This window comes from Nestor notabilis, unplaced genomic scaffold, assembly GCF_000696875.1.
Source record: "Nestor notabilis isolate BGI_N333 unplaced genomic scaffold, ASM69687v1 scaffold15633, whole genome shotgun sequence".
NCBI lineage: Eukaryota > Metazoa > Chordata > Aves > Psittaciformes > Psittacidae > Nestor > Nestor notabilis.
Window position 1 is genome coordinate 20,181 of NW_009923482.1, and position 13,711 is coordinate 33,891.

A 13,711-nucleotide genomic window follows, 5' to 3' on the forward strand; every position below is an offset into this window, starting at 1 on the left:
GTGAGACACACTGGAGTCATCTGTAGTATTCCAGTATCCTATGGCCTATACAGGATCACTAGAAAACCCTCTTAGCTCATATAGGGATCTGATTCATGTGTAACTCCAGCTTCTCAACAAGAACACTCCTCACACTCGCTTTCATATCTACATTTAATTATACTGATAAGAGTCCCTTAATGAGCCACTGGTGATTACAGTCATGAGGTCATCTGTATAGCATCAGTCCAGTTTAGCAACCGAGAAAAGCAATCTCTAAAGACAGGCTGCAATCTAAAACTTGGACAATGTGAAGCTCTGCATCCTTTTTAAAGCAGACCATCCTGAAACAAAATGGTGAATTAAGTTATTGTAACTTTTCTTGCAGACTGCTTCAGTACACTGACACAACCTGTGATATACAGAAGGCTTTTGAAGACTTAAGTTTTACTTCACCTCTTGTCTCCCTCCTGAACAAGCCAAAGACAACGGAGTGTCCTTAGTTCTCTCAGACTGGGCTTCAATATCAGCTCCATTATCCAGTAAGATTTCAACAACACCCACATGGCCAGCTGTAGCAGCCAAAATAAGCGGAGTAAACCCTGAAATGAAAAAGGATGTCTGAAGAGTCCACATTCACAGCATAAAAAGCAAGTCTAACAGCTTCACATGAAGACTATGCTTATTGTGTGTTTATTTAATATGATACTAGAATACCAGACAGGGTCTATATTGCCACAGTGAGGTACCTACCTTTCTTGTCCCTGTGTTCAATATTAGCTCCTCTCTCTAGCAGTGTTTGTACTAGCTCTTCATGGCCACCAGCACAAGCAAGTGTCAACGCTGTGTCATGATTACTCTCAGTCTAAAAGAAACAGACATCAGATACACAAAATAAGTATTTCCTTTTCCAAATACAACCCCTTCATATTGCACATTAGCCCAAGTAAAACTATACCTGACACACAACAAAAAGCTTCTGTAAGCTTAAGACACGTCTATCGATTACTTCTCAGTTATCTTTTGTGCTCAAGTTGGTAACAGGATTCTAGTTCTCACATCTCTCAAAAGAACTGATGTTAAGAACAACTCCTGATAAGAACCAAGGTTCTTCAAGAACAGACATCTCATGTGTGCTTTGATAACTAGATCAACTTCTTTACCACTGCTCCAATGGGATCATTAGATGGTATAATGAAGATAAGAATTCATCTTTAGTTCTTTTTTCTCTGTTGACTCATACACAATCTCCAAGTGACCACTTCTAGTGGTATATAGCTCTCGATAGTGGCACAGAGCCTCTATCAACCTTGACTCTGCATGTGGAACACTTGCAACCCAGTAACTTGCATTTCATTTCTCAGTGTTGCCAGAACCCATATAAATGGCCACCATCCTATTTGAAAGAGCAACTGAGAAATTTGGAGGACTCCTGGCACTGTTAGTTATAGCACAAGGACTGACTAAAATGGCACTTCTCTGTTCTTAAACAACAAGCACTGAACAACAAAACCACCCCAAAGCCCATAAACACACACACACATTTCTTAACTGCTCTGAGAACTTACTTTTACTTTACTCTGTTATGACCCAGGGTAGTTGGCAACTTATCACAACCTTGATCTGCACTGGTGTCTACCCGCTAACAATGAGGCCGGTCAGGTTACGCCAAGAGCTCCTGGACATGGTCACAGCAGAGGCCAAGCCAAGTGCCACAAGCAGCTGAAGTAGCCAAGACGCTTTTCTAGAGGCTTCTTTCCCTTACTTCACAATCTCACACCTTTCCTCTTCTCCACACTGCCCACATGTTAGCCATGTTACATGTAGTTTAGACCTATGCATACACGTATGCTAGTTAGTATATGCAACTGGTTTGGGATTTTTGACGGCCAGCTAGCTGCAAGTCAACATTAAGTAGCCCTTTTTATAATCACTTGCAGTAAGAAAAAACCTTTTCTTTAGTGGAAATGAGAGCTCGCATTACTTCCTCTTGCTAATAGCTTCAATACTTTCCTACTCCTGTCAAGCTGAGTGATCAATGGCCAACAACCTCAAGCACAACTGGAAAAACATGTGCCATGTTTTAAGGTTTAGTTTTTTTGTCTTAGGAGATCAGCACAGAAAAATATTTCATTTCTTTCAGAAGACAACTTTGCTATTTCTCATAATCAGCCTGACAACAAAGAAACAAGAAATGCAAGTGTTCAGTCATTCAAAGACTTTCTCTTGTTCAGTGAGAGCATGGAGGAAAATGGGTTGCAACTCTCCAGGGAGTCAGAGAGGCCTTCTAAAAAGCAGCAAATCAAGTTTCTAGAACCCAATTCATTAAAAAACAGAGCTGGTGACTGGTGCTGAATTTTTCAGGCCACAGAAGCAGAACAGCTTTGTGTCTCTGTGCCACAGGGACAATTGTGGGCTTACCTGTGCATCAATATCTATAGCAGGGTAGATTGGTAGCATGGCTGAGGGAGAAATGATAGGACTCGGAGTTGGCGTCTGAGGTTGGGAGACAGAAGTTGCAATGCTGTGGGTAGGAGTGTTTGACATTGCAGATGCTCTTCCGCTCACTGCTGTTGAACAGAATAATTACACTCAGTAAAAGCAAAACACTTCAGTTCTGAAGCTGAATGTGACAAGTGGACAGTGGGACAGAACTCCCACTGGCAGACAGAGCTCTCTACAAAATGTTCCACAAATACTTATTTTCCACACATTTAACCCAATCTTTGGACCTTTAACTCTTCCAATTTAACAACTATGAAAAAAGTTAATTGCATGCAAAGAAAACAGTGAAGTACCAGATTGGCATGTGTTCCAGAAGCCCACTCTGTGTGTGTGTATATATATATATATATACACACACGTGTGCGTGTATGTGTGTATATATGTATACACACATACACACACACGTATATGTTTCTTTTCAATTCAAATATCTTTCCTCCAACAGTTCAGTTAATTGGACCAGGAGTTCCATACCTTGAGAAGCAGGACAGCAGAGCAAGTCCAGTCAATGGGTATCTATTCAGTTTTTCTTAAAACAGTTTAAAGATACTCATATAAGGGTCTGTCCAACCTTCACCCCCCATAACATTGGAAAAAAAAAAGAAAAAGAATAGAGGGAGAAAAAGAAAAAAAAGAAAAAGGAAGAAAAGGGAAAAAAAAAAAAAGAAAAGGGGGAAAGAAGAAAAAAAAAAAAGAAAAAAAAAAAAAAACCAGAAAAAAAGAGTGCTAGTGTCAGGATGCTCACACGGCAGAACTGGTCGAAACCAGAGCAGTGAAAGCTTCTTAACAGCCATTTTGCAGAAACTCTAGTCATGGTTGTTAGGAGAAGCAAAAGGTAATACCATTTTACAGTTGCTGACAGCAAATGGACATAACACGAAATAGCACTGACTGCCACACTTCCCTGAAACTCATTTCATATATACAGTGTTTAAGAAGAGAAAGAAACTTGAACCTAAAGCAGCCTTTGAGGAAAACCTCTCATTTTACTCCTCTTTTCTTTTTCTTCCCCCCTCTGTAAAATAACTCCATGGTTTTCTCCCTGACTTTTCTCCAGGTCTTTATCAGGTGTGATCAGCAAAGGACAAAGTGAAGTACAGTTCCCTTCTGGTTTTCCTGTTCCCCTTCTCCTGTTGAGTTGATAAAAGCACCTTTAACTGCAAAAAGAAAGACAGGCACTTCCCACACACTCTCAGTGTTCATCTAGTACATACCAGTGAGTATCCTCATGGAACATGAAAATAATGCCTCTTATCCCCCAAATCTTCAAGTCCTGTTTTTTCAGGTTTTTTTTCAAACAGGTTTAATAATCCCTAACTACCAGCCACTGATAAATACCTTCTATATCTCATGTGAATAAGTTTTTGAACAAATGCTACAAAAATTATATCCTAACACACCAATTTGTGTACTTCCACCTCTGCAAGGTTTTTCATCTATTACTGATTTCATTTCTAGACTTCCCATACCAAACCCCAGAAAAGAAGCTAACAAATGTCACTGGGAGAATCAAAGAACCTTCAACTTATATCATAAAAATCACAACCTTATATTTAAAAGTAAACAAAAATTCAAACTCTTTGATCTCTCTATCAGATGTCTTCTGAAAACTTTTCTCCTGTTACAGGACAAATCACACTAGGTATGGATTAAAAGAAACACAGAAGCTAAGGCAAAACACTGTGACATAAGGTGAAAAACTATGGTCTAAGGGAGTTACTAACTAAAGATTAGAGTGAAATATCCTTCAGGGGAGCATCTAATTGAAACTGGTCTCATTCCTTATCCTGACTGTAAATTAGAGATATAACCTGAAATCACAGCTTCAAATTGGTCTTCAGACCAATTTTCAGAAGTTCCCAGCTTCAACTCATGCTCTCTGCTTTACATCTATGGTCATAAAAAGTAGCTGAAAAATAAGCATATCACCCTTCTTCAAGTACAAAAAGGAAGTTAAAGCAGCATAAACCAGCAAAGGAATAATAAAGGATCATGATTCTTGACTGTCACATGTAGTCCAAAAGAACCTGATAAAGACGGTAAAATGGACTGGAAACTAAGCAAGCTTGCTTAGCTTGGACGAGAGAAAAGCACAATCATCAAATAATCCACATATGGACAAAGTGAACCATGCAAAGTAAAAAAAAAAAAAAAAAACCAAACCAAAAAAAAACCCCAAAAAGTAGTTCAGAAGGTCTCAAAAGTCAGGTAAAGTCTATTTTTTATGCCAGTGGTGTTGCAATGATAGGGAGGGAAAAAAACCCACAAAAAACCCCCAAAGCAGAGACCTGTTTAAAAGCCACCCTCCCCTACTTTCTACAAGGAAAAAAACCTTTATTGTACAACCCATATATAAATGTTTTTATGTATGCTAGTAGAGAATATGTATGTTGAGTTACAGCTCTCAAATTAAATGTATTTCAAGTGTGCTTATAGCAATAACTCACAGACAAATATAGTTCATATCCCCGTAGCACATGTCACTGAGACAAGATATTAATTTTGATGGGTGATGCCTTGCATTATATTGACTTCACCATCACCAGGGCAGAATTCAGATTGATAATGGAGGGCAATGAACAGAATCTTTACTGTGTCCAAACAAAAACAGGGAAGTTTTCAATAAGCCAAAAGATTTTTGCAACAGTCTTGAGCAGCAGAGAGAGTAACCAAGTAGCCTTAATCATCCAACCTAATCACATTGACAGCCAACAAGTATCATTCCCCTCTGTCCTCCATCTACCCTAATGGACCAGTGGTAACTGTTAGCTAGAAGTCTGTACTTGAACATAAAGACATCATGACTTCATGCCTGGGATAACAAAGTGTTCAAAGCTAGTGCACCACTAGAATATCGTAGTACATACACAGCTTCATATGGGACCAGCTACTAGTGTTAATCACATTACAGAAAAAGGACAAGCTTTGTCAGAAAATATCACTCGAACCGCCATTTCACTACTCTGGTCAAAGTCTTTTACGTTTGTTTGATTACAAGACAGCCAGTTCTGTGCTTCCTGACATCAGGAGCATAGCTGCTCTTCATCTTAATTTCTTTCTGGTCATCTCAACTTTCTCTTTCCTTACAAATGTCCTGGGTTCAGCTGTAACAGTTATTTTCTCCTTCTTAGTAACTGGTGTAGTGCTGTGTTTTGGCTTTAGTCTGAGAACAGTGCTGATAACACAGCACTGCACCAGCTACTAAGAAGGAGAAAATAATTGTTACCATGCATTGGATTAAGAAGGGGTGGATGGTGAGTGAGTGGCTGCATGGTTCTGAGTTTCTGTCTGGGCTTAAACCAGAACAATAACAAAAAGAGGACACCCTTACAGCTGCTACCTTCTCCCCCATGCCCAACAGCCCAAGAAAAGTATTGGGCTTACAAGTTCTGCCCCCATATTAGGGGAGGGACACTGACCAATTAAAAAAAACCTGAGAACTAACCCAACAGGGTTTTTCCCCTCGCTCATCTGCATGTCCTGAATCAAACCATGTGTCTGGAAAAAAGCCTGACATGTTCCTGTAAGGAACATGGAGCAGTTCGCACTGTTCAAGTTCGCTACTTCCTTGAATACTTTGTATTTTCACCAAGTGCAAGATGTTACAGAAACCAAGCACCTTTATAATACCATTTCATCTTTATATCAACCATTAAGTTTCTTACTAGTGTTGTCTGATCGTGGCCATATCATTTTTTTTTCAACTTATTTATCCCTTATCTCCTGTAAGGTCAACAGCAGATGTACAAAAGAACTGTTTCACATTTCACTGCAATAAGCCAAGATGAGGGACTGAAAAAATGAAATTCCTTACAAGAAATGTATTAGATACCTCAGCTTTTTCCAACTTACTTCAAGCCAACTCAACAGGCTTATTCCACATGCAGTTCCTTCCCCTCTGCTCCCAATTTCTCTGTAGTATCTTAGGTTATTAAAAGCTACATTCCTGCCACACACGCTTAAAAATCAATAGCACTTCAGATGCATAACATGCCTTGAATTACAAGAGCCCCAGTTATGGTCTGAATTGAAGTACAAACACAGTGTGGCTTTTATGAGCTAACAGCTCCATGGATGCAGCCTGAAAACTACCCCACACCAGTAGTCAGGATGATTATTAGGTATTTTTATAAATATTGGCATTTATATTTATATATATAGTTTTATATGTATATATATTAGTCCAAAAGGGAGGCTATCACAGGCTCTGTCCCGCTTAAAACCAGCTGCCTAGCAACAGATGGAAGTCTCTCAATATTCCAAGGACAAAGGTTTAGATGCATTTACCATACATTTGCAAGAACAGCGTAACCATTGGCAGCAACCAGTTGCAGTTACACCAGGGCATAAAAGCTTTCATCCTCAGTTTTCTATGGCTCCTGCACAGGTCACAAGTGGGACAGAACCTCACAATTTTTCTGTGATGCTGGTGCTTTTATCAGTATTGAGTTTCTTTGAAGAACTTGCAGTCAAAGCATATTCTTTCTTAGGTATTTAGACAGTTACAGTTAAGACAGACTCATCCCACAAGGCAGCTTCCAGGAATTAATCTTATCAAGTGCTTCAAGATTCCTGAAGTTCCTTTGTGAGGCTCCTCTACTGGACATAATCCTTTGAGTAGTTATTACTTCTAAAAAAACGTCCTGTTCAAACAGAGATATTTTTTTCTTTATATCCTTAACACACCATTTAACACATTTTTTATTCAAGAGTTACAAAGCTAATTCCTGTTCACCAGCTTCACTGCAAGCTAAGAGCTTGTCCAACAAGCTGAAGAGGAAACTTTTTTTGTGTCATCCATTCTAGCAGGATCAGGAAGGATCTCAAAGATTAACCTGAAAGATTATTTACTATTTCTTCAACTCATCCTACTTCTTTCCTTGGAAAAAAAAAACCCCAAACCAAAAAACAACCAATCAAACAAAAAACTAGCACAAACAAACCCCAAATTCCTCAACTTGGTACATTCTCTCACTGTGTTTCCAGCCAAATTTGTAGCACTCTGGGAACATGAATTTCGTTCCCTAATAGCAAGGAATCCTACTTTGGAGTCCCCGAGTTGATCTAGCAACACCACTTGACCTCTACATCAACACCCATGTCTTGTACTCACCTCTGAATCACCAGCATTTGCACACCTAGCCTTGTTTTAAACGAGTGCTTTAAATGGGGAAATTAAACTCATCATTTGCAGCTAATTAAGCAAAGAGATGAATATTAAATAGAACTTGCACAGTCAAAGTGAAGCTTTGTTTTCATAACCGGTGTTACAAGCTGCAGCTCTGTGATGGAACTAAACTCAAGTCATCTCAGGAACAGAGATTTTAATCCTTGGAATACTCTAGAGGGTTCCTATTAAAGAAACAGACAAAGCTGATAAAATAGACATAAAATATGTAGCTGCTGTTTAAGTGCTTCGTGTTACACTAAGTCCATTTCAGTTCCACACTAAATTCTGATGTGTGGATTCAAGCTGGCACTTAAGTTGTGTACTCAGGTCTGTGCCTATTCTTGTTTAAAAAAAAAACAAACCCAAACCTAAAATTAGCCACCTCACAGAAAAGCAAAGATGTAATTGCGTCTGCACAGCTTTTCATAGACTTGCCACAAATGCCTTCTGGAGCTCCATCTGCTGGGGAATGAAGAGATCGAGAAAGAGTTGGGGGTGCTGGTGGATGAAAACCTGGACACGACCTGACAATCTGCACTCCCAGACTCAAAAGCCACCTGCATCCTGAGCTGCATCCAAAAAAACGTGGCCAGCAGGTACAAGGAGGGGATTCTCCCCCTCTACCATGCTCTGGTGAGACCCCACCTGCAGTCCTGCCCAACACAAACCATTCTACTATTCTGTGAATTTAGACCTCATGACCAATTGCACATGTGCATGCACATACTAAGAGGTGGGACTAAGTAGTACAGAAACCTGACCTTCCCAAAAAGCATGCATGAGCATTTGGGTACGTGGCACATGACCTAAAATTGTAGATTCTCAACATGTTATATGCAGTTAAGCACATAAACTTTTAGTTAGGACACTTGGTAAGTTATATGTAAAACACAATTAAAATGGTTGCACAGACTCTGCGTGAGTAACCCACAACTGTAACTATGCAATCTCCTGAACTGAGTAGCTGGTATTGTTACGTAGCCCAGCAGCTTCATGTGAGAGAAAGCTTCACTACCAATACATGATGGACATAGTTGTATATCCTTTTTCATGCATCCAGTTTGGATCCATTTTTGCATCCACTGACAGCTTCCAGTCTGTATGTCTATGCTTCAATTCTAACACCAGATTGTCAGAAAAGAATCTCTATAACTCCCATAAGTTCCAGTCATCTTTAATGAGAATTTATCTTAACATCAGGTTACTCATTAGATGCCTAATGTAAAAAAGTGTTGCTCCAAGTATTTTCAACCATCACCACCTGGTATTTTTAACTACTATTTTCTACTCACTCTGCACCATTACTGCACTCCAATAACTCTTGCAGCATACACGCAACCTGCACCTCTGGCCTAAGGTGTACTTGGGAGACCTGCCTTTTCTCTGACCCATGCCCCTTATCTCAACGTGTTTTACAAAGCAGGCTTGTCAAAACAGACATCACTTTGAAAAAGGATAGTTCACCAGTAAATTCTCATCAAGTGATGTGATTTTTAATGGTACTATATCCTAACAGTTAACCTGTATTCAGCTAAGGAGTCAAAATGAGTATTTCAGCGACTGCTCAGACACGGAAAGGGGTTTTGCGCAACTGAAATGGGCATAAAAGAAAGTAACACTAAAACCTCACATTTACTACGTTATTTAAAATCCATTCCATTATTTTACTACTTAAGGTTTAAAGCACTGGCTAAAGATTCTCTGAAGTGATGAAGACAGCTTTGGGAAAGCTAAATTCGTTTTTTGCTGGCGAAGCAGCCATTTTCTGAGTAGACATAGAGGATTATCATCATTTTTTCCAAACAGAAGTAAAAGCTTCCAACAGGTAGACTATTCAAGGCCTACTCAAGCAGCTGTCATCCAAGAGACAAGCCTACAAGTTTCTTACACATTACAGGCTTGATGTGGTGCTATAGCTGCTCAAAGACTATTCCGAGGTGCTTCAAATCAATTCTCAGATAGTCCAAAGTACTAACTAGTATTGTCAAGATGTTGTTCCTGAGCTACAAACCTGCTAAAATGGAACTATTAGACCCTAGCGCACACACCCCCTAAACTGAAGAGTTATAAACACCACTTCCAACATACCAACCTGACCCACAGGCACCAGTTAGCTCAACAAAAGGAAAGGCAACCCTGAAAATGGAAAAGTTAAACCTAGTTTTCTGCCCTCCTCAAGACAGAGACCAGCCGGCTAATGGAGCCTGGTGTAGAGCTAGTGGGAATACACAAACACACACACACATAGAGAAGTGGACATACCCTCAACTGGTCAAGCAAATATTATACCTGCTCATAACAATATAAACCCACCTGCCATGATGTCATCCAGCGTGTCATTGAGCGTCTGAGCAGGGCTGGCTACCATTAACCCTTGCTGTGTTTCTGTCAGTATTCCTTGCCCCAGCCCTGCTAGTTGTGCTTGGCCCAACACTGGCTGTCCAACTATAACACCTTGCAGTTCTGTAAGATTTGCGATGGACCCTGGAGGTAAGGAACCTGCTGCCAGAGGCAAAGCTTGTGGCATCGCCAGAGGCTGAATTGGTGCAAAACCCGTCTGCGCAGCAGCTTGCTGGGGATCATCTTTAAGCAAGATGGGGTCCACTTGCTGTAATCGTGCATAGTCTCCCTCTGAGAGTTGTTCTCCTACCCCAACAGGAGTCAGTAGTCCCAGATGCTGGCAAGACTGTTGCTGCTGCTGCTGCTGGAGCTGAATTCTTTGCGCTTTTACCTCTAGATACTGCTTTTTGAGCTGCTGCTGAGTTTTCAGCTGTAACTCTCGCTCCACTTTCTGCAGTTCCTCCAAAATCTTTTGCTTCTTCTGAATTTGTTCCTCTCTGGTTTTGTTCAGCTCCTCAATCTTCTCTTTGGTGAGCTGGTCAGCATGTGCCAATTCCAGGGACTGCAGCTGAGCGTTCTTCTCTATGGCTTCTTTTATCCTCTGCTCCAGCTCTGTCAACTTGCCCTGAGCCTCTTCTACAATGCTCTCTGGAGACTGATTGGTGATGTAACCCTGTACATCCTGGTTGTTTGCTGGCAAATGACTGCTGGACTTTTGTTTAGAAGCAGCTGTGTGAAAAAGAAACCCCCTCAGAACCAATGGAAGTGCATACGAATGGCATCCTCATTACAGAGCTACTCTTGGGATGCTACATGGCCGGTTATGCACCAAGACACAGCACCCACAGAAGGTCAGCGTGCACTGTAAGGCCCTCCAAGAAAACTCTCATCTTTCACTAGCAATTTGAACACAGCAGTCAGACTGCAATTAACAGGACAGATTACTGCATGTACATCCCAAATAACCCTGTGCTATAGGGACACATTTACTCCAACAATTGTTAAGACTTTTGCCCAATGAAGCCATTGTCTCAAGAGCTGCTGCTATCAAGTGGTGCTACGAGATAAATGGAAACAAAAAGAAAAGGATATGCTGGCTCCTTACTTGATGTTTTGTGCCTGGTATGGTGTTAAAGACATAAATGTACGGCTACAGCCCTAAAAGCACAGCAAAAGTGATGCAAAAACATCTCACAGGACAGGTGACTTGTGCTGGGCCACTGGTTTTGTGAGTAACTTGGTAAGTTTTAGGATGCACTATGCTTCCTTGAACTACTGAATTCTTTCACTACAGGTATCCAGCTTTGCTCAGTTGACAAACAGCGCTAGACTCCAGAACAGTCATTTATAGTTAACATGATCTAACAGGGTATGTTTAGCCCCTACATTTTATCCCTAGCAGACATGACTTTGCCTGTGTCAAAACTCAGCTCTCTGCCCAGGCAAGGCAAATGTTTCAGCCTTCCTGCAAGAATGAGCGATGGACTCATCCAATTCATCTTTTATGAAGAAGTCCACAGTAACACAGCTGACATGGTCTGCCATACCGGTTGCAGAAGGAACAATCGGTTAATTTTGAAGGGCGAAAGGCAAATCAAAACTCAGGATCTGAGTCAGTGCAGGTGCCCAGTTTCTTCCAGTCATCCTCGCTGTATTTCCAGAACAATACAAGTGTACACACAGCATTAATTTTTTTTTTATGACATGCACGCCTGTATTTGCACTACTGCTGATCCTTGATATAAATTGGTTTTGGAAGAGAATTCTTAAGGACAGAAAGTGTTAAGTGTCAAAATGGCAATATCAAAATAGATGCAAATTTAGTCCTTGCAGGACGTGAGCCACATCAGACTCAATGTTTTCTAGCACAAGAAATTCCGCCTTCAATCCAACTAATCAAACCCACTCCGAGACTACTCTCCTAAGTAAGCGCAAGTTATCAAATCAACTACGATACTGAGTTTAACATTTGTTTTTACAACTTCCATTATCAAATTTATATAGGCTTCTGGGTGACATTTTGCATTAGTCCAGTATGTCAGACTAATACATGTTTTAACATTTATTTAGGCAGATTTCTTGACGCTTTATGATTACAGGGTTAGTGACTGATACTTTGTATTTGGCAGATAAGCAACTCCTTCAAAAAAAAAAAAAAATTACCAAAAAAATTGCAGTTCCCTTGACTGAATCCAGAAACACGCTTCACAGCAACTACTCTGCCACAAGTGCAACCCTCTGTCTTCTAATTCGGAAGGATATTTAGAAAATAAGCTCCAGAACTAAGACTGACCTTTATTTCTGATGGGAAGGGTTGTGGCGACATTAGCAGGGGGTTTGTCAGGCTCCTGAGGTGGGACGACCATGGGCAGCGCCTGCACTGGTACACGAGGAGCCTAAAATGTTGGATACTAACAGATTACTTTTCTCATACTATAATCCAGTTAGGTAAATAAAACCTGTTAGAGAAGCAGAGTGTAATGGTGACTAGTAACATTTAATATGTTTTTTTCACATGCCAAGTTCAACAGTTAACCATTTGAGATCATCTGACTTCCATATACTTTGCATTTTCAACCTAAAAAATGACTTGCCAAGCACTACTGTTCTCAGCTTGGTACAGTGCTCTACACGGTGAAGCAAATACAAGCCACAACGAGCTACAAATGTAATTCTCAAGAGCCTCATTATTTAAGCAGACCTTTTTGCTTGCTGGTTTTTTTTTCCCCTCATGATTTTTTTTCCAATCATACTTCTAAAGCAGCAAGAAGGACAATGAAAGCACTACACAGTGATGCTCAAAGAGTCTTCACCATTTTCACAACAGCTCAAAGCCATTTTCAGTGTGTTCACCTACAGTTCAGTAGTTCATGAAAAGACATCACTTAACTCTTGAGTAAACAGTAAAAAGAAAGGCCAGAAAGGCCCTCAAACCCACAGTCAGCAAGCCCCTAAATCTTACCCTATTTAAATCATGAGATGGTGGGGTCAGCTGCGTAGCATCAGGCGGAGGAGCAGAAAGCAAGTTGTTTGGGTAATCGAGAAGGTAACAAACCACACTGGTATGACCACCTTTTGCTGCCTCTATTAACATAGTTGAGCCATCCTAAAGAGGGAAAGATCACACTATTAGAGAACAGCAACATCAAAACCTGGCAACACTGAAGAATTTTGGAAGACACGGCACTGTATCTATTAAGACTGCTTTAATAAACATTGATTCAACCTGCAGCAGGTGCACATGTAAATTTAAGGACTTTATTAACTCCCAAAAATGTAGCAGTTGTTATAATTTTCTTTCCTTTTCCACAATTTTGACCTTAAAACTGCAGTACAACCTTTACATTCTTGGTAATCAATTAAGCTGCACTCCTCTTAACTCCAACTTCTATAAACATGTTCATGAGCACAATGCCTGCTGATGTAATACCAGCTCTAGCATCTTCTCTTAAAACCAACCATGGCATGTTGGGTCAGTTGTAGGGAACACACAAGGACAAAATTTGTTCGACTTTCATTAGTTTTAAGATTAATGAGACATCACCTCAGTGGAAAATAAGGCAGTTAAGCAACAAACCTTCAATCTGTGTGTAGGATCAGCACCATGAGCTAACAGTAACTCCACAACTGCCAAATGACCTCCAGCACAGGCCAGTGACAGCACTGTATGATCGTTGTTAGCTGTGGTCCTATTCACATTTGCTCCTTCAAAAATAA

The 13,711-nt window shown here is 40.4% G+C and overlaps 1 protein-coding gene across 1 annotated transcript in view; it reads right to left on the reverse strand.

The window, feature by feature from the left end:
- The window catches only part of ANKRD17 (ankyrin repeat domain 17), a gene marked incomplete at its 5' end in the record, with an annotated part of 47,132 nt that overhangs the window by 17,778 nt on the left and 15,643 nt on the right, over positions 1 to 13,711 (reverse strand). The window contains 7 exons of the mRNA XM_010012162.1: positions 436 to 581; positions 733 to 844; positions 2,401 to 2,549; positions 9,968 to 10,723; positions 12,288 to 12,390; positions 12,957 to 13,100; positions 13,572 to 13,699. Of these exons, the coding sequence (XP_010010464.1) occupies positions 436 to 581; positions 733 to 844; positions 2,401 to 2,549; positions 9,968 to 10,723; positions 12,288 to 12,390; positions 12,957 to 13,100; positions 13,572 to 13,699 (1,538 nt within the window). The remainder of the gene's footprint in view (positions 1 to 435; positions 582 to 732; positions 845 to 2,400; positions 2,550 to 9,967; positions 10,724 to 12,287; positions 12,391 to 12,956; positions 13,101 to 13,571; positions 13,700 to 13,711) is intronic.